General features: G+C 42.7%; 1 protein-coding gene across 2 annotated transcripts in view; it reads right to left on the reverse strand.

The window, feature by feature from the left end:
• Window positions 1-21,326, reverse strand: part of capn10 (calpain 10) — a 36,758-nt gene that overhangs the window by 3,587 nt on the left and 11,845 nt on the right. Inside the window, exons 4-12 of one of the 2 annotated variants that reach the window (XM_059944600.1) lie at window positions 20,707-20,894; window positions 19,310-19,527; window positions 19,046-19,187; window positions 18,064-18,230; window positions 15,791-16,083; window positions 14,802-15,004; window positions 14,135-14,387; window positions 10,198-10,394; window positions 9,428-9,473 (exon numbers count right to left, since the gene is read on the reverse strand). In XM_059944600.1, the coding sequence (XP_059800583.1) occupies window positions 9,428-9,473; window positions 10,198-10,394; window positions 14,135-14,387; window positions 14,802-15,004; window positions 15,791-16,083; window positions 18,064-18,230; window positions 19,046-19,187; window positions 19,310-19,527; window positions 20,707-20,894 (1,707 nt within the window). Of the gene's footprint in view, window positions 1-9,427; window positions 9,474-10,197; window positions 10,395-14,134; window positions 14,388-14,801; window positions 15,005-15,790; window positions 16,084-18,063; window positions 18,231-19,045; window positions 19,188-19,309; window positions 19,528-20,706; window positions 21,309-21,326 lie in introns of both variants that reach the window. The other variant, XM_059944609.1, reaches the window with a different exon arrangement.

The following is a 21,326-nucleotide window of genomic DNA, read 5'->3' on the forward strand; positions in this document are numbered from 1 at the left end:
AACTTACTTCCTGAACAGTTCCTCGGCAGAGGGAAGTTACTTCCATTTGTGGGTTCAAATATGGTCAATACAGATAACAGGTAATTCTACAGATGGCCCAGGCAGACCCTGACAAGGCGCGTGGGAAGTTTGTGAGATAGTGCACTCCTTCTACTACTTATATAATATTTGTGCACTCCTAGTACGTAGCCTTGAAATTTTCAACGCTATGCCTAATGTTCTCTCTCCACTTTGCGTGGTCACAGGCCAGCCAATCTCAGGAGTAGGTGGGGATGTTGCATTTCTCCACGGCAGCTTTGAGCACAACTTTGATTGTTTTCCTGTGATAGTAAGTGGAATAAAGTCTCTGCTTTGGAAAATTTGTGTTAGGCATGGAAATGATGTGGCCTGTCCTATGGTGCTCAGTGTAACTTGTGCATCAATGCTTTAAGTATGGGAGGGGATACTGATTTTGGTTCTCTTATCCTTTCAGAAAATTTGCAGGACTCTGCAGAGGTAACAGTAGTAGTATTTTCCAAGTGTCTTGTGATGCCTGGTAATCCAGGTCTCAGGAGCACAAGAAAGGCAGTGATCACTTCCTGCCAGATAAGCAATTTTGTGTTAGGTTGGAGGTCTGGATCTTCAAATATCTCTTCCCTCAGCAGCCAAAGGCTGTGCTAGTGCACTGAAGGCAACAATAAATTTCATCAGTCTCATATCCAGAGAAAAGGCCTCTTAAGATACAGGAATTGGGTCAGGTTTTCCAGTGTGACGTTGTTAAGGTTTGTTGTTGGAGGACTTTATGTTGCAGTCAGAAGAGTTTTGTAGAGGATGAATCAGCTTTACTCTGTATTTGGCCTCCAACCGTGCAAGAGTATAAGCATTACCTGCATACTGTGGTGCAAACACTGCAGCTCGGTGGGTATAACATGATTACTCCATTCTTACACTTTACATCCTTCCAAACTACCATTCTACTTCCAAAATATCTTTCCTCGCTGAAGTCCTTTACCATTCTACCGCCATCTTTACAACTCCAACTGCCCTTGCCCTAGCACATAAAATTCCTGAACCAGACATACAAAATGCTCCTGATTTTTGGTAAATTACAATTCCTCTTCATTCTCAATCTGACTGCAGTGTTTTACATTACTCAGGGGGAAAAAAATGCTTTAAATCCTCCTTACTGTACAAATCAGTGGGGCTTTCCTCACCATCATAATCAGATTATCAGATGCAAACTGTTCCAATTGAATGGGAAATCCTACAGTTTCAGTGATCTCAAACACATCTTAACAGATCATACAACTAAAATACAGCACTTTATTCAAATACCTAATGGCAAAACAAAGACACTGCTGTGCTTTTTCACCCTGACAATTTTAGTGTACCAAATCTTGGGCTGCAGTGCACTCCTGTGGTGGAAGTAAGGAATTGTTAGAACATAAGAAATTTATATCTACTAATGCCAGTAAACCTGTCAGGACTTGCTGGTTATTGTAACAACCCGTTTTAAAAGGCAGACAAGTAATCTTTTAAATTAAAAAAAAAACTTCAATTTTAGATTCACTACCAGTGGGGGAAAAATACTTTGAACATTATATGTTGGTTTACTTAAAAGCTCATTACTGATTTTTTTTCTGTGCCATTCACATCACACTGGAGTAACAAAAAAACAGCAAAGACTAACAACTAAAAAGAACAGAATTCTAACCAACAGAATATCAAAATTTTAAAAAATCATAAATGAGAAAGTGCACAGCCACCAACTCTGAATTTGCATTTTGTTATGGAATTAATAATGAAATGTACTTTTATTTGTATCTCCATGGTCATTATTAGTAAAAGTAATTTATGTGATTAAACTGCAAAAGGCACACATCTTTCTATCATAGAGTTCAAATAAGAATAACAGGCTTGAATTCCAGTAACTTATTTTTAAATATTGCTATGCCATTGAAGAGTTATTATATTGGAGCATATTCTTGTTGCTAAGACTGTCACTGAAATAAAATAATTTTACATGATACCCTGGCCATGTCCATAATGTGATCACATCCATATTTTCACTTTGCTCCCTCAGTTGACTCAGCAAAATTAATCCTGGGAGCGATTCTCATGAATAAACTATATTTTCTGGATATTGCTCCACTTCCAAAATACATTTAAGGCCTGGACACCTATATTTAAAACTTGCTGTTTTATCAACAAAACATAAAATGGACATATTCCACTATATTGTGTGTGCGTGCACGCATGTGTGTAATTCCACAAAATCAGAGGAAGCCTGGTGAGGCTAAAAAACACATAGACACACAACTGGACAAGATCCAGAGACACAATGTTTTCATTTTAAAGAAATGAAATATCATTTCCCGTTATAGTCTGAGATAGATTTTTGTTCAATCCAAAGGATAGCCTTGATAGGGCCAATGAGCGGGTTTCCATTAAGAGCGTTCCTTGAATCACCTGAACACATCGCTCCTTCAGTACTCTGATCCTTGGAGCAATACAAGTAGGACGTAAGGGACCACAGCTGGTCCCAGATTTGGTCACCTCTGAAACCCATGTAATGCCCTGGTTAAGATTTTTACTGCTATGCTGTAGGTATTTCATTTTAGCAGTTCTGTAAAAGCAGTGTTTTATGGCGACCCACTTTCTGCACAGGCGAACTGGCTCACAAATAGCCAGCGCGCAGGGGGAGACTTTGGTAATACACCTCTGACATCATTTCCGCCCGGAGAGGGTGGGCGCTAGGGATTAAATGCCAGCGCCGCGAAGTTTGAATAAACTAGTCTTAAAACAACTTACCGACTGCGTGTCGTTATTTCAGCGCTGTGTGTAGCACATCGCTACATTGGTGACCCCGACGGTCCAAACAGGATTTGGACCAAAGATGACCAACTCTTCATCTGTTCATGCAGTTTCGCTAAAACTGCTGACTTTCTGGACGCTGCGACCACACGTGTGGTTTAGCCAAACAGAAGCCCAGTTCTGGATTCGGCAGATATCTTCTGATTCCACACGTTACTATCACGTGGTGAGTGCCCTTGACCAGGAGACGACCGCCCAGGTTGCGCATTTCATACAGTCACCCCCAGAAGAAGGCAAATATGAAGCATTCAAACCGCTGCTCTTTGACCTCTCACAGTGCAAGCGAGGTGTCCGCCTGCTTCACCTGGACGGTTTGGGAGACAGGCTGCCGTCAGCATTGATGAACGAGATGCTGATCCTGGCTGATGGACACAAGCCCTGCCTCATGTTTGAGCTAGCGTTCCTGGAGCAACTGCCCGAGGACATACATCTGCTGCTGGCTGACGCAGATTTCAGTGACCCCCGGAAGGTGACGGCCTGGGCAGACATGCTGTGGAAAGCCAAGAGGGAGAGCATGGCGCCCGTCAGTCAGATTACCAGGCCAACACGCCCAACAGCAGACCAGACCAGGCCCGTCAGGGGGGCGCACACAACACAGAGACAGGAGTGAGGAGGCCAGTGAACAGTGGTGTTTCTACCACCAGCAGTGGGGCACAAAAGCCCACCGTTGTCACCCACCCAGCAAGGGCCAGCTGCCGCTAATGACTATGGCGGCTGGCCACCAGGACAGCCTCTTGTATGTCTTGGACAAACAGTTGAGACGCAGCTTCTTGGTCGACATCGGAGCGGAAATCAGTGTCTTGCCCCTGATGGGCTACGACACCCACAACAGGAAGCCAGGACCCACCCTGAGGGCCACAAACGGCAGCACGATACAGACCTATGGCACCCGCACAGCGCAGCTGCAGTTCGGTGCCAGCCGGTTCACGTGGGACTTCACACTGGCCGCCATGGCCCAACCACTCCTGGGGGCAGACTTCTTGCGAGCTCACAGCCTGCTGGTCGACTTACAAGGGAAAAGACTGGTACATGTCGAGACTTTCCAGACATTTGCCCTGGGTGAAGCCAAGTTGCCAGCCCTACACCTGGACTCCATCACGCTGTCGTACAACGAATTCATCAGAATCCTGGCAGACTTTCCATCGATTCTGGCACCGCAGTTCACGGCAGCCATGCCCAGACATGGGGTTCAGCACCACATCCCGACCAAGGGAACACCCCTCCATGCCCGTGCACGAAGGCTCCCCCCCAGAAAAGCTCCGCCTGGCAAAGGAGAAGTTCAAGAGGATGGAGGAATTGGACGGAGGTCCAACAGCCCATGGGCCTCCCCCCTGCACATGGTGCCCAAAGCATCCTGGGGTTGGAGACCATGCGGTGACTACTGCAGACTGAACGAGGCTACAACTCCAGTCTGCTACCCTGTGCTGCACATACAGGACTTTGCAGCAAACCTGCACGGGGTAAGAATATTTTCCAAAGTAGACCTCGTCTGGGGATACCATCAAATCCCGGTGCACCCTGAAGAAATCCTCAAAACAGCACTTATCAACCCGTTCGGCCTGTTCAAGTTCCTCCGCATGCCGTTCGGCCTGAAGAATGCCGCACAGACGTTCTAGCGGCTATTGGATGCGGTGGGATGCGACCTGGACTTCGCATTCATCTATTTGGACAACATCCTTATCGCCAGCAGTTGTCGTCAGGAGCATCTGTCCCACCTCCACCAGCTCTACTCCCGCCTGAGTGATTTCGGCCTCACAATCAACCCGGCCAAATGCCAGTTCGGTCTCGATACCATCGACTTCCTGGGCCACAGGATTACCAAAGACGGGGCAACACCTCAGCCCACCAAGGTAGACGCGATCCGCCACTTTGCCTGGCCCAACACAGTCAAAGGCCTACAGGAGTTCGTTGGTATGGTGAACTTCTACCACCGTTTCCTCCCGTCAGCAGCCTGTATCATGCACCCTTTGTACACCCTGATGTCGGGTAAAGGCAAGGACATTACTTGGGACGAGGAGGCCACAGCCGCTTTCATTAAAGCCAAGGAAGCTTTGGCAGATTCCGCAATGCTGGTGCACCACAGAATGGATGTTCCAACCGCCCTCACAGTGGACACATCTGACACAGCAGTCGGTGGGGTGCTGGAGCAGCTCATCGAGGGGCGCTGGCAACCCCTGGCGTTCTTCAGCAAGCACCTACGACCACCCGAACTCAAGTACAGTGCTTTCGACCGGGAGCTGTTGGGCCTGTATCTGGCAATCCGGCATTTCAGGTACTTCTTAGAAGGCAGGCCGTTCACCGCATTCATGGACCACAAACCGTTGACCTTCACGTTCACAAAGGTGTCTAATCCCTGGTCAGCAGCGACATCTGTCCTACATCTGCAAGTGCACGACGGACATCCAGCATGTCACAGGAAAGGACAACGTTGTGGCAGACGCACTCTCCAGAACAGCTATCCTGTCCCTGGGGGTGAACTATGCAGCAATGGCGGAGGCGCAGCAGGCAGACAATGAGATGCCCAGCTACAGGACCGCAGTCTTGGGTTTGCAGCTGCAGGACTTTCTCGTAGGCCCAGGTGAGAGGGCCCTCCTGTGTGACGTGGTTACCTGCCAACCTTGCCCCATCGTCCCAGCAGCCTGGAGGAGGTGAGTTTTCGACTCCATACACGGTTTAGCACACCCATCTATCAGGACAACCGTCCGGCTGGTCTCCAGCAAGTTCGCTTGGCACGGACTTCGTTAACAGGTCAGTGAATGGGCCAGAACGTGCGCACAGTGCCAAACAGCCAAGGTGAAGCGGCACACTAAAGCCCCGCCGCAGCAGTTCAAACCCACCCACTGGAGGTTCAACCACATTCATGTGGATATCATGGGCCCCCTACCAGTGTCCCGAGGAGCGTGGTACCTGCTGACTATGGTAGACCGGTTCACAAGGTGGCCAGAGGCGGTCCCGCTCACCGACACATCTGCCAATTCCTGCGCCCGAGCACTGATTGCAACCTGGGTAGCACGCTTCAGGGTTCCAGCCCACATTACCTCCGACAGAGGCGCCCAGTTCACTTCCAGCCTGTGGTCGGCTGTGGCCAGCCTGTTGGGAATGCAGCTACACCACACTACTGCCTACCACCCACAGTTGAATGGACTAGTGGAATGCTTCCACCATCACTTGAAGTCGGCTCTCATGGCCTGCCTGAGAGGACCTAACTGGGTGGATGAGCTTCCCTGGGTCCTGCTTGGAATTCGCACAGCGCCCAAAGAGGGTCTGCACGCCTCGTCGGCCGAGTTGGTGTACAGCACACCCCTGGCCGTCCTGGGAGAGTTCATACCAGCCCCCAAGAGGAAGAACCCGCAGCAGTCCTGGACAGACTATGTGACAGGCTCAGCAACCTGGCCCCCACACCGACTTCACAGCACAGACGGACCCCAACCCATGTACCCAAAGACCTGCAGAACTGTAAGTTTGTGTTTGTACGAAGGGGCGGACACCGGGCACCACTACAGCGGCCGTACGAGGGGCTGTTCAAGGTGATCAACAACAACGTGTCCACGTATGTTCTGGACATTGGGGGGAAAGAGGAGGTTTTCACGGTGGACCGACTCAAACCAGCCCATGTGGACTTGGTGCAGCCGGTCGAGGTTCAGGCACCGCGGCGCAGAGACAGACCTCCCAAACAGAGGCTAATCCAGACTGTGGACATTGGGGGGGTGTATCGCCGGTTCTGGGGGGGGGGGGTGGTTATGTGGCGACCCACTTTCTGCGCAGGCGAACCGGCTCACAAATAGCCAGCGGGCACTAGGGATTAAATGCCAGCGCCGCGAAGTTTGAATAAACTAGTCTCGAAATGACTTACCAACTGCGTGTCGTTATTTCAGCGCTGTGTGTAGCAACATCACTACAGTTTTCTGCTTTTAGGATGTTCTGGTTTCAGCTAAAAGGTAAGGGATTATGATGTTCAATTTAGGAATGTTGTGTCATTCAATCAGGATGGAGGAATCAGGAGAAAGTTCAAAACAGTGGGGCGTTGAGAGATTTGTGATGGACAGTGTGGTTCGAGGGTCGGAGGAGCTACGGAGAAGACAAGAGGGAAGATGACTGAGGATGCTGTGGGAAGGAACATCCCTGTCGCATAAGGTGCTTCGTGCAGATGAACAGCTCCAAGGAAAAAGAGCTGATACTCCCAAGAGAGAACCTGTTTGTTTGAGATGGATGTCGAGTGAAGTTCAGAATGTGGTGTGTGCTTTCACACAAGCCGTGGGTCCAGCAAGCGAGTAAAAAGACAACTTCAAGATGAGCTGCAACGATGTGCACATTTAGACTTGTCTTCTGTAATGGGCCCTTTTATATTCCCCCCCCCTTTTTTCTTTTTTCCTACCGACTGTTTGATAAAGCTTAAGTTTGTAAATATACTTCCTTTATAATGTTATGTGGTGTATCGCTTGTTATTTCTTGCTGACTGACAATATGGTAATTAATATGGTAGTATTTATGCAACATTCACTCAAATTGAGATTTCTTTAATCGCAACATCACAACGTTCTTGTTCAATTGAACCCCAGGTTACACTGACCCTAGACACCTCTTGCTTATGAAAAGTAGACTTCTCACCGCTGAGCCCCGTGGCTTGAGCAGGGCTGGCTAACAAGCCAAGTTTCGATATGAGCCTAGTGAGGGGCTTCACATGCAAGAAACAGTCAGTTATAAACAGACTCAAAAAATTATTTCACAAGGCAGCTTAACCTTAAATGATAGTGTAATACCAAGTCTTCTTGTGATCCCCATGATTAAGTATACAAGAAATACCCCATAATGCCTGTCAGAAATATTTACAATGAATTATTCCACTTTGAACTGAGATATTTTTGATTGTTTCAAAGACAATTGTCACCTATGAAGTAGAATACTTTATTAACAGTAAGGAAATATTAAACCTCCAATTTACAATAAGAAAAACTGGCACCCTTTGGACTTTTCAGACTATTGGATATAATTCTCATTAACACCCATAGACATTCCCCAAAACATGCTACATGGCAACTGCTCTGTCCGTGACCACAAGAAACTTCAGAGAGCTGTGGACACTGCTCAGCACGTCACTGAAACCAGTTTCCTCTCCATGGACTTTGTCTGCACTTCTCACTATCTCAGTAAAGCAGCTAACATAATCAAAGATCCCACCCATCCCAGACTTTCTAACTTCTCTACCACCCCCATTGAGAAACAGACACAGAAACCTGGAAGTACCAACCACCAGACACAAAGACAACTTCTAGCCCACCATTATAAGACTTTTGAATAGTCCCCTAGGTATGATAAGATGGACTTTTGACCTCATCATGGCCTTGCACCTTATTCTCTACCTGCACTGCACTCACTCTGTAAATGTAACACTTTATTCTTCATTCTGTTATTGGTTTACCTCGTACCATCTTACTGCACTGCTGTGAATTGATTAATATGCAAGATAAGTTTTTCCACCGTATCTCGGGACATGTGACAATTTACCAAAAATAAATTTCCCAGTTAACCTGTTGAGTTTAGGAAGTTCTTGGCTGTGGCTGTGGCTATACACCTCACACACATCATGGACAGATGCACAAGCCAAATGCAAACTATCAGGATTTATAAACAACCAGATGCCAAACTATTAGGAGTTTTAGTGCATTATGTAATTAACCTCCCACAAACACTTAATTAGTATTGGGCACAAGATTAACTGTTCGAGAATAACATAAACACAAGAGATTCTGCTCAGCCTGAAGTCAGCTCTTTATTCCTCTCCACTGATGCTGCCTGACCTGCTGAATTCCTCCAGCATTTTGTGTGCGTTTGAGAATAACATTTGCTTAAATTTCTTCACCCTGTCAGAAGACTAAATAATTGGTTTGTTTACAAGACCATAACACATAGGAGCAGAGTTAGCCTATCTGGCCCATTGAATCTGCTCTGCTATTCTATTATGACTGATTTATTTTCCATCTCAACCCTAATTTCCTGCCTTCTCCCCATAACTTTTGACACCCCTACTGACCAAGAACCTATCAACCTCTATTTTAAATATACCCAATGACTTGGCCTCCACAGCCAGCTTGTTAAAATTAATTCCACAGAATCACTACCCTCTGACTAAAGAAACATCTGCTTATCTCTATTCTAAAGGGTCATCCACTTATAGGTTTTTCAATATTCAATAGGTTTCAATGAATACCAACCTCCCACCCCCCCCCCCCCCATTCTTCTAAACTCCAATGAGTATAGGCCCAGAACCAACAAACACTCCTCATACATTAACTCTATCATTTCTGGGATCATTCTTGAGAACTTCCTCTGGACCCTCCTCAATGGCAACATATGCTTTTCTCAGATAAGGGGCCTAAAATATTCAAATACAGAACTTCACAAAGATATTCAAATAAAGAATGTTTTTGTATTAAGCATTGGCTTAGGAGAAATGCAGAAATAAATTAATGACATCTCACACTTTCCAGGATAGTTAACTGCCAAATAATATAGATCCATCTTTTCTGCATGATATACAATTGCATTTCTCAAGAGAATAAAAGATGCATCATACCTCATTGATCATTTGTCCTAAGTTTTCCTGACATTGGAATGGCCTCCTAAATCCAGCAATAAATATAACATTACTTCACATGAAAATAGAATATTGTAAAATCATACCCATTATTAGAATAAAATGTTAGTTAGCACTGACTTTAATCCACTCCAGTTGCAGTAATTGAGTGTTCTGGGGGCTATGACAACAACAACTTGGTAGAAAATGGCTGAATACACTGAGCTCATTGCATTCTCAAGGAGTGGGTTCAATTAAGATTCAGACTAAGGCTTTTGAAGTGTTGAGGCTTGATTGTAAGTGCAGTTTCAGTAACAAAGATGGGTATTAGTAAAAAGAAATTAACAATGGACTTGCCCTCTTGACTCACTTTCCTATTTAGTTGAGCTGAGATGAATACTTGCTCTCACTGAAAGCTATTAAGATCATCACGTATTGTCTCAGGAAATAAGTATAAATCAATGACAGACACAACAAAATGAAATTGTTCTCTCTCCCGGAGTGACTGGTTGAAACTAGGTAATCCTACTATCATTAAATCTTAACAGGATTCTTATAACACGTTAGATTATTTTACGTGTACTTTTAAATTAGCATATGGTTTGTATTGGCAAATGGTGTTTGGCCCTTAATTATGTAAATAGAAGGTACTCATTGTTTATCATAATAACACATTGGGGGAAATAATAATTTCACATTTTAACGTAATTTAGAAATTAATACCACATAACAATAAAAATATATACATTCAACAAAATTTGTATTCTCACCTGTCTATTTTTATTTCTACAGTGACTGTGAATTGTGCTTCACTATCAGGCAGATATGTGGAAGGAATGATCACATAATTTCCTTCCATCAGAGTGCAAAGTTGGGTCACTTCCTGTGTGTATCGATGAGGCACACAAGTCACCACTGGCTCCACAAGCTGACCAGATGCATGATTTACATTTTTACTGTTGTGGACCTGCACAATAAAGGCAACACACACAAATCTCAGAAAGGATGTGCTGTCATTGGAAGAGTCCAGAGGAGGTTCACCAGGATGATTCCGGGAACAAAGGGGAAAATATGAGGAGCGTTTGGCAGCTTAGGGCCTGAACTCACAGTAATTCAGAAGAATGTGGGGGGGGGTGGGATCTCCTTGAATGTTGAAAGGACTAGATAAGGTGGATGTGGAGAGGATGTTTCCTATGGTGGGGGTATCCAGAACTAGAGGGCATAGCCTCAAAAATTGAGAGGTGACTCTTTAGAACAGAGGTGAGGAGGAAATTCTTTTAGCCCAAGAGTAGCGAATCGGTGGAATGCTCTACCACAGACAGTTGTGGAGGCAAAGACCGTTGGTATATTTAAAGCGAAAATTGATAAAGTTTCCTGATTGGTCAGGGCAACAAAGGTTATGGCGAGAAGACAGATGTATGGGGTTGAGTGGGATGCGAGATCAGCCATGATGGAATGGCAGAGCAGACTCAATGAGCTGAATGGCCTAATTCTACTCCTATGTCTTATGGTCTTAAAAACAGGCATCACCAGTTAATGCTGAAGCAGTAACTTCATAAACTGAGGATGAAAGAACCAAGGAGAAATTAGTAGTGCAAAACTCCAAAAGGAATTAAATAAAGTAGGAATACACACAAAATGCTGGAGGAACTCAGCAGGCCAGGCAGCATTTATGGAAAAGAGTACAGTCAACGTTTCGGGCCAAGACTCTTAAGCAGGACTAGAGAAAAAAATAAGGAATGAGAGTAAAGAAGTGGGGGAGGGGAGGAAGAAGAACAAGGTGGTAGGTGATAGGTGAAACTGGGAGTGGGGGAAGGGTGAAGTAAAGAGCTAGGAAATTAATTGGTGAAAGAGATAAAGGGCTGGAGGGGGAATCTGATAGCAGAGAGTAGAAGACCTTGAAAGAAAGGAAAGGGGGAGGAGCACCAGAGGGAGATGATGGGCAGGTAAGGAGATAAGGTGAGAGAAAAATGGGAATGAGGAATGGTGGTGTGGGGGCGCGGAAATCATCGTAAGTTTGAGAAATCCATGTTCATGCCATCAGGTTGGAGGCTACCCAGAAGGAATAGGAGGTGTAACTCCTCCAACATGAGCGTGGCCTCATCATGGCGGTAGAGGAGACGATGAACTGACATGTCAGAATGGGAAGTAGAATTGGAATAGGTGGCCAGCGGGACATCCCGCTTCTTCTGGCAGACGGAGCATAGGGACATGGCAAAGCAGTCTCCCAGCTTATCTCAGGTCTCACCGATAGACAGGAGACCACCCCGGCAGCACTGGATACAGTAAGTGACCCCAACAGACCTGCAGGTGAAGTTTTGCCTCAGCTGGAAGGACTGTTTGGAGCCCTGAACTGTAGTGAGGGAGGAGGTGTAGAGGAAGGTGTGACACTAAGAGGGAGATCAGTGGACGAGAGAGTTGCGTAGGGAGCAGATCAGTCCACTCCAGCAGATCAAAATGACTGCAATGTAGATTCAAATAATCTGATGGAAGTTGTCTGCTCAATAATTAAACATTTTTTTTCAAAATTCCTAGAGGGTTTATTATAATTTGCTGTGGAAATATTTAGCAGTATTCTTTTATCCACCTCACATTTCTATTGTTACAAAGGAAAACAGTAGGTATTGCAAGATTAGCAATTCTATTCACTCTAAATTCAAAAAAATTACTTTCAATCAATGATGCTTTCGATTCCAAAATAGAACACAGCACAGTACAAGCCCTTTGGCTGACAATATTGTGCCAACCAATATAAACCTACTTCGCAATCAATCTAACCCTTCCCTCCTCCACAACCCATAATCCTCCAAGTCTCTTAACGGACTCTATTGCATCCTGTGGCCAGGAAGGATGCAAAGATCATTGTCAGCACCCCAGCAATCTCATCTCTCTCGTCCAGTAGTAACCTGGGGTATATCCCATCCGGCCCCAGGGACTTAAGCTATTCTAATATTTTTCAGAAACTCCAACACCGACTCTTCCTTAATCTCTACATGCTCCAGCACGGTAACCTATTCTATGCTAACTCACATTTATTAAAGTCCCTCTCCCTGGTGAATACTGAAGTATTCATGAAGGATCTCCCCTACCTTCTCCTACTCCAGGCACACATCATTCCCCCCTCCCACTTTTAACTCTGAGTAAACCTATCCTCACTCTAATCATCCTCTAGTTCCTCAAGTACATAATGACTTGAGGTTTTCCCTAATCCTATTCCCAAAGACCTTCTCATGTCCCCTCTTAGTCCTTTCTTATCTCCTTTCTGGCCAGCTTATAATTAAGGACCCTTATCTGAGTTTTGCTTCCTAAATCTGTTTCCTCTTGACTAAATGTTCACCTCCCTTGTCAACCGTGGTTCCTTCATTCTACCATCCTTTCCTTGCCTCGGTGGAACAAACCTATCCAGAACCCTATTCAAGTGCTCACTAAACAACTTTCTACTTTCTGATTTATGGTCCCATGTTTCTGCCTGATAACATCATAATTAACTCTCCCCCAATTAAATACTTTCCCCATATCATCTGTTCCGATCCTTGTTCATGCCTGTGCTAAAGGTCATGGATTTGTGGTAACGAGAGATCTATCACCTGACCAGGTTCATTACCTAGTACTAGATCCAGTACAGCCTCTTCTCTAATTGACACATCTACATACTGTACCAGGAATCTTTTTTGGACACACCTAAAAAGTTCCACCCCATCTAAATGTTTTGCACTAAGGAGATGTCAATTGACCATGACAACAACACTGTTATTTTGTTCCTTTCCAAAATCTGCCCACTGATCTGCTCCTCAGTGAGCCTGTTGCCATGTGGGGTGTACGGAATATTCTCAATGGAGTGATTACTCCCTTCCGGTTTCTGACCCACCCATACTGACTCATTAGATGATCCCCCCCCCCCCCACAGGTCATCCCTTTCTGCAGCTGTGATTCTATCCCTGATTAGCAATGTCAGTATCCTCAAACAGTCACAGCTTCCTCAGAAGAGATACCAATGATCCTCAAATCTGAAAATTTGTCCCCTGCACCAACACTTCAGCCATGCATTCATCTGCCAAAGTATCTTCCTCTTACCGTTTCTGGCACGTGGCACAGTCAGCAATCCATAGATTACTACTTTACAGATCTCACTTTTTAGCTTCCTTCCTAAATCCTCATTCACTCTTCAAAACCTTATCCTTTCAATGTGTACCCCAACATCTGGCTGCCCTCCCTCCCTCTGCCGAATGCCATGGACACTACCCGAGGCATCTCTGGCCCTGGCACCCAGGAGGCAAAATCCATTTGGCAGGCACATTCTTGTCCACAGAATCCCTTGTCTGTTCCCCTAACCAGTGAATCTCCATCACCACTGCTTTCCTCTTCTCCTCCTTCCCTACTGAGCCACAGAACCAGATTCAGTGCGAAAGACCTGGTCCTTGCAGCGTTCCCATATCAAGATCCCCTCCCCACCCCAACAGTATCCAAAGTAACATACTTGCTATTGAGGGAAAGACATAGGGGACCTACACTGACTGCCTATTGTTTCCCTGTCCTGATGGTCACCCAGCGACCTGCCTCCTGCAACCTAGGTTCCCGAACGACCTGGAGTTAATCAGCTCCAGTTCCCTAAGGAGGTCTGCAGGGAGCTGAAGCCGGAATCACTTCTCTGTTCCAAGATCTCTTTTCAGCCCAGTTATATTTCCAACATCGTGCAAAATAGATTACCTGATAAACATGGAATCCTATTGGCAGAAACTGTCCATCAAAATTTTCCTGGCACAGTGTTATCCTAACGTTTCCAGCGCCAGTATTGGAGAGGATGGAGAATGGGAAATGTGGATTAGTGCTGTATGTCTGAAAGTTCCTGCTTCCACCTGCACTCTTTCCTTGGATCCACGAATCAGTGAAATGTATCATCTCCCACTCCCCTTCAGCACTTCCCACTAACTTGGTCAGTGGATGAGCTGTTTTCATTGCACTGAGGGCAGAAAACATCTTTTGAATGTCAATATTTGATTTCCTTGCAAACAATTGTTTCATACAACACATGCAACATACTAAGTAACTTGAAGTGTGAATTTAGATCCCACTTGTTAATAAAAAGTGATATTTTCTAACATTTCTCCATAAAACCATCCAAGTATTGTTTATTCTGGCATCATCCTGACATATATTCTTTATTTATGTCAAAACTCTGGAGTTCAAGAACTAGACATATAAAATTGGTTCTTAATTATCAGTAGCCTATAGTTCAGCTCCAATAATATTAAACAGATCCTGAAGAGAAGCTGGAATTGATAGTATTATCCTTCTATTAATCCAACAACAGTGTTTAAAAGACAAGCTGTTATTCCAGCTGTCTGTCTGTGTAACTGGATCTCTCTATTCTTACCTCAGTGAAACTTTAGATGTTGAAAATGCACGCAGTAGAAATTCTCCTTCTTCATCTTTCATGAATGTACTGGGGATTACTAGATAGTAGCCAGGTGTAAGGTCACAATGCAACTTTACTTCTCTGTCATATGTATGGCATTCTGTTGAAATGGTGGGTGGTTTGGCAACAGTTTTCTGCAAATTAAATCGTTTTTTCTCCACCTAAAATTTCACACAGAACAGAAAAGGAAAGGATGATAAAGGCCATATCCTGCACATTAAAATAGTCTACACTCAGCTCTTGACCAGGCTTTACATCTTCCTGTGAAAGATAGGTTATGCTGCCCTTGGTGTATTGCACGCAGTTCTGGTCCACAGGTAAAATTTGATTGTGCTGGAGGGTGCAGAAGAGATTGATTGGGTGTTGCCTGAATTGGAGGACTTTAGTTATTGAAAAATGCAGACTTGTTTTACCTGGAGTGAAGGAGGCCAAAAGGGTGATCTGATAGAAGTATATAAGGCAAGGAGAAGCACAGATAGATAAAATAGTTAAAATCTTTTTTCCCCATGGTAGGAATATGAAAAACAGGAAGGGATAGATTTAAGCTCTGAACAAGGCATTTTTAAATGGAATCTGAGGGAAACAGGTTTTTTTTTAAAATCAGTGAATGGTTGATAACTGGAGGTAGTGGAATCAGATGCATTTAAATGGACCACGACAAACACTTAAATTGGCAAGATCCTAATGTGGGCAAATGGGATTAATGCAGACGGGCAAAAGGGCATGATGGGCTGTAAGGTTTGCTCTGTAATTATATATTTTTAAAAAAAGCATTTTTGCTCTGTTTCTATTCAATTAGCAGCACTAAACTTAAATTTACTCTTTTAAAAGTTTAGGAACATTTTACTGCTATATTAGAACAAATGTCAAAAGTGATGGTTTCGATCTACATTTGTCAAATAAATATTTACTTCTGGCATGAGCCATCTGGTTGGATCTACAAGTACCTTCCAGACGTGTAGTCCTATTGCATGGTAACATTTCCGTTGGAGGGCATCTGCAGCAAGCCCTTCGTTATCAGGACAATGCACAGGAGCGTCCCGAGCCCGAGATGTCTTGCCAGCTTTATTGCTTGAATCGAGCTTTTTTTGTAAAATTGTGATGACTATTTCCCCTGGATCTAGAATTCGCAGCCAGAACTTAGGATTACTATAGAAACTGCTGTTATTACGGCAACCACCAGCTGATTGGCCTTTCACCCAGTCTCCTGATATTTGTAGTGTATGGCACAAAATTTTACCTAAAAGAAAAACAGAAGTATAACTGCAAACTATCATCTGTAGATCAGAACAGGAAGACTGCCACATACATAGTTGGTACACAATTCCTTGGTGTTACCATTTCAGAGGACCTATCCTGGGTCCAGCACGCAAATCCAATTATGAAAAACAAAATGCAGCACCTCTACTTCCTTACAAGTTTGCGAAGATTCGGTATGACATCCAAAACTGTGACAAACCTCTATAGATGTGTAATGGAAAGGGTATTGACTGGCTGCATCACAGCCTGGTAAGGAAACACCAATAGCCTTGAATGGAAAATCCTACAAATAGTAGTAGATACATCCCAGTCCATCATGTATAAAGCCCTCCCAACCATTGGGCACATCTACATTGTCACAGGAAAACAGCAACCATTATCAGGGACTCCCACCACCCAGGTCATGCTCTCTTCTCTCTGCTGCCATCAGAAAGAAGGTACATGTGCCTTAGGACTCACACCATCAGGTTCAGGAACAGTTATTACCCCTCAACCATCAGGCTCTTGAACCAAAGGGGGTAACTTCACTCAACTTCACTTGCCTCAACATTGAAAAGTTCCCACAACCAATGGACTCACTTTCAAGGACTCTGTCTCATGTTCTCGATATTTAATGCTTATTTGTTTATCATCTCATTCTTTTTGTATTTGCACAATTTGTTGTCTTTTGCACATAGGTTAAACACCCATATCGGTGCAGTCTTTCACTGATTTTTTTTATGATTATTATTCTCTTATGGGTTTACTGAGTATGCCTGCAAGAAAATGAAACTCAGGGTTGTATATTTTGACATACATGTACATTGATAATAAACTTACTTTGAATTTTGAACTCAGTACAGTATTACTACTGACTTTTCCATTCATTGAACACTAGTACAAACATTTACAAAGTTGTCATTATGGCATCTGCGGGGAACAGAATATCTTACTGACCATTTACTATTCATATATTTTGATTATTCATAATAATGATTATTAAATAGGAGGTGATGTCACCCACTATCTCTTTCAATAGATATATAATTAATCCTATTGCCATGTTCTTTCTTAATGACTCTGCAAGTGTTTTCATTGTCCTCCAGGATTTAAGCTTATATCCTTTAGATTGCATCCAACTGCTAGTTGGAACAGATTCCCATTATGTAATCTATGCAGCTATGAATCTTTCCACAAATGCAAATAATCCTCTACATAAACTTGTAAGGGAAATTACACTGGCACAAGGAGAAAGCTGGCTAAAGTGGACAAAGCATAATGATTAACAGGTAAGCCATTTGGCAGTGGCAGACATTTAAAGAGATGATTCAGGACTTCCCACAACAATGCATCCCAAATGAACTACTCTTAATTTGGTTGAACCAACCAAGAAACCTGGAGAGTAAACATGAAAGGTGGCAAAGATTAATGGCAGACCCAAAGACTTGGAATAAATTCAGAAAAGTGGGACTAAATGATAATAAAAGAGAAAATGAGTATGAGAGCAAACTATCAAGAATGTTAAGAGTTCCATTAAATATATAAAGATAAAGAAAGAAATCAAAGTGAACATGGGCCCCATTTGGCATTCAGTTGAGTAAGTGGTTATGGGAAATAAAGTAAATGCACAGAAGTTAAATGTGTATTTTGCATCAGTATTTTACAGCAAAAGTGACTACAGATATCCCACTGATACTTTTCACTGTATCTCAGTACATGTGACAGTAATAAACTAATTTACATACAGTGCTACATTAATTCTTAGTAAGTTCACTACATTCATGAGACATGCTATCAAGTCTATTAAAAGCATTAAATGAGTATTGTGAAAAGATTTAAAGCAGCTGAAGAGGTTAGTTTTCTATTTCTTAAAGACCCCCTTCAAACTTTCAGATGACAGGCATTTATCACTGCCTTTTATGAGCCTCAAGTTCTTTTTCATTCATCCAGTTGCATCAATCATTTAAACATCTCATCTTACCTGTTAGAAGACTGAGGATATGTCCATCCGTATTTATTGGATAACCAATGGTCACCTCATCAAACTCCTGTAAAAACTCTTGCTCCTCCACCCAGAACTCTCCCTCTTCTGCCAAAGACATCAGCTGTGCAGCCACAGCTACATCAACTTTGTTCCAACCATCACCCCTATTAACAAAAATAGCACCAATTATAAATATGTTTATAATGAACAACCTGTTAATCTAGCTTAACATAAAAATTCAATGTAGATTTAGGAACTCTAGGTGGAACAGAGGATTTAAAGGTACAATTCAATTTCAATGCCTCCTTACTTTCATGTAATATTTGAATTTAGTTATATTAAGATCTTAAAAATCTTACATCTCTAAAGGCGAGTTACAATAATTACAGAATGGTTGGGAACTGGGAAAGTGATAGGAATGTCCAATAATAACTAACTTGTACTGCTTATAGGCATGAGAAAATAAAGATTGACACAGTTTGGCTTTCTGAGATGGAAAGGGGAACAGAAATCCCAGTTCTGGTTGCAAAGCTGCTAAATTCGGCAGAATAGTTGAGGCAGCAAAGATGTACTCAAGAGGAACAAGGGAGATGGAAGAAGTTTGGACATCGATTACTCTGTGAAAAGGTGAGGAATTCTCCATTACAGTAGTTCATTGCAATTAGATCCTTTGCGCACTGAGGCATTAATTTTCAGGTAATTTCCCTGGTTGTTCTTAGCTGAGCAGAGCTTTTGCCCATTGGAGCAACATCTGTTTTTAAACAAGTAAGGTTTCTTTGCTGAGTGTGTTAGAACAACAGGGTGTATTGAGATGAAGTAAAGTTCCAGTAAAAACCTTCTCAACAACCTCCTCATGCTCTGACTTGATTAATATTAAAATGCTTGTGGGTGATTATTGCCTGGGTGGTGTAGCATTGAAATAAAATGAATGGCAAAACAGCTTCTCAAAACATTTGAAAGACAATATTTACTGTGTTACCCTTCCTGCCAGGAGCCATTCCAACATCTTCTATCCCACATGTTTCTTATCCTTAGCAAATTGATGCAATCACCTTCGAGTCCGACAACTTGCTTCACATCAGTAACAGTGAAGGCATGAAATTCTGCACATTCATTGGATCCTGCAGGCCAGATGGTATAAAATAACTTCATACTGTGTCAAATTCGATCCGTATCAATCACCTCACTGACTTCTTTCAATCCAACTGTAGTTACTTTCCAGTTTTGCAACTATTGACTTTACCTTTGGTGGATTCGTGAACAGAGCAACTTATAAAGCTTTTATCTTTCAAATCCTTCATCAACTTTAATTTTGATTTTGCTGAGAAGTTGACGTGATCACTGTTCTCACTGTTATTTCTATAACTCTTTAGAGTCCATCGATCAGCCAGGCTTCCTGTGATGTCCACCAGAGCTTCACCAACTTGTCCAGCCCAGAGCATTTCATAGCAACCATGGAGTCTTTAAAAAGTACAGTATATAGATACTTGTATAAATATCATCGCCATATACTATGTAATTGAAATTCATCTTGTGTCCAAGATACAACACTAATCATATTTGAATTATGCCCACAAAATACTTTAAAAATAAAAGGCAGATTTCTGAGTGATAAACATTGGTCAATTTTACCTTGAAAATTGAAAGTAGTAAGCTTCAGGTTTTTAAACTCCTAACAAGGATTTGTACTCAAGTCATTTGTACTCAAATTTGTCTTAAATAGCAGGGGTTCCTAACTTGGCGTCCATGGACCCCTCAGTTAATGGTAAGGCTCCATGGCATAAAAAAGGTTGGGAACCTCTGTTAAAAAGGAATAGGTCTTATCTGCAGAATTAGAAGGGCTAATGAATAACCCTTTTTCTACAAAGTAGTGGAAGGCCAGTGTCAATAAAGTAATTAGAAATGGTAAAAAGGTGAAAAACCGGAAACAAAATAATCACTTTTTGGTAAGAGAAACATAGAGATCATAAAGCAGCAGAAAAGATCAAGGTGTGGAGATTGAACAAAAACCTCATTCATCAGGGACACATTAAATTTATGATACTCCACTGGCCATGCTGATCTGTAGAAAAGGGAAATTCTGAGACTTTAAGGACAAAATAAACAAGATTTAGATATAAAATATGGCCAAAAATTACCATAGCCCAGCAGAGTGCAAACAGTAAAATTTTGAATTTTAATCTTGGATGCATCAGTGCCAGCTTCAAATTAACATAGAGGTTAGTCCTAAAATGAATGAAGTACAAAATCAACAAGCCTCTTTTCCATCTGTCCCATTTGGTCCAATAAGACTATAGTTAACACAGGCTAACCCTTTGTATTAGCAGATCGCAATTATTTGAATTCCCTCACCAATATATTCTGACATCAAAATTTTGGCGAGCAGCTGTTTAAAAACTCAGATTCTATATTCTAATAAATACCACACTAAAACAAGCATGCATCAGACTAACCAGAAAAACTTGGTTAAAAACGTTATTTTCTCATTTATATAATGACAAGAAAACAATAAAGATTGTATATCTACAGAAGATCCATTCAAGGATGTGAACTCTTTCAGATGATCTCAATTCAAATGTGTTAAGTGTGCTGTAAAATATCACAAATAAACTTTAAGTCCGATTGCTAAAAGTTCCTTACTTGGCATATGCTTTTTCCAATAATGGTAACCAAAACACCTCTTCAGAGCGACAACGAGAAAAACAGAGCCTGCGATCAATACACGGCAACCGATCGTCTATTATAACTTCAACCCATTGCCCAAACTTCCAAAATCTACATTTTAAACATCCTGATTGTATCCATGAATCCTGGCCTGGGGGTATCACCTGGGTTATATGTAAGAGGATAAGATGTAGCATAAACAACATGAAGTTAAAAGCATTTTGACGAGAATGTTAACAATGTAATACTATTAAACAAGGAGCGAGGTCTTTGAACAGCAAGATAATTCTAGAGTTTGGATGTTAGTTAGCATCTCCAACTCACATATTTTCCTAATTATATCACAGCTTGACTGTATGCCTATCCTAAAGCCTAATTAGAGCAAAGAGAAGCTGTTGAGAGGAACTCAGTGGATTAAGCAGTATCTGCTGGAGGGGAAAAGGTAGGAATGGTTGCAGGAGGGAAATTGTTGATGCTTCAGTCAAAACTGTCAAGCCTGTGTCCCGTTGTACCGACAGACTTGCTTAGTGAGCCAATGGACGTCAAAGACATTCACAGCATTCAAAATTGATCGGGACCTGTTAAAATATAATCAA

This window comes from Hypanus sabinus, chromosome 2, assembly GCF_030144855.1.
Source record: "Hypanus sabinus isolate sHypSab1 chromosome 2, sHypSab1.hap1, whole genome shotgun sequence".
Classification (NCBI taxonomy): Eukaryota; Metazoa; Chordata; class Chondrichthyes; order Myliobatiformes; family Dasyatidae; genus Hypanus; species Hypanus sabinus.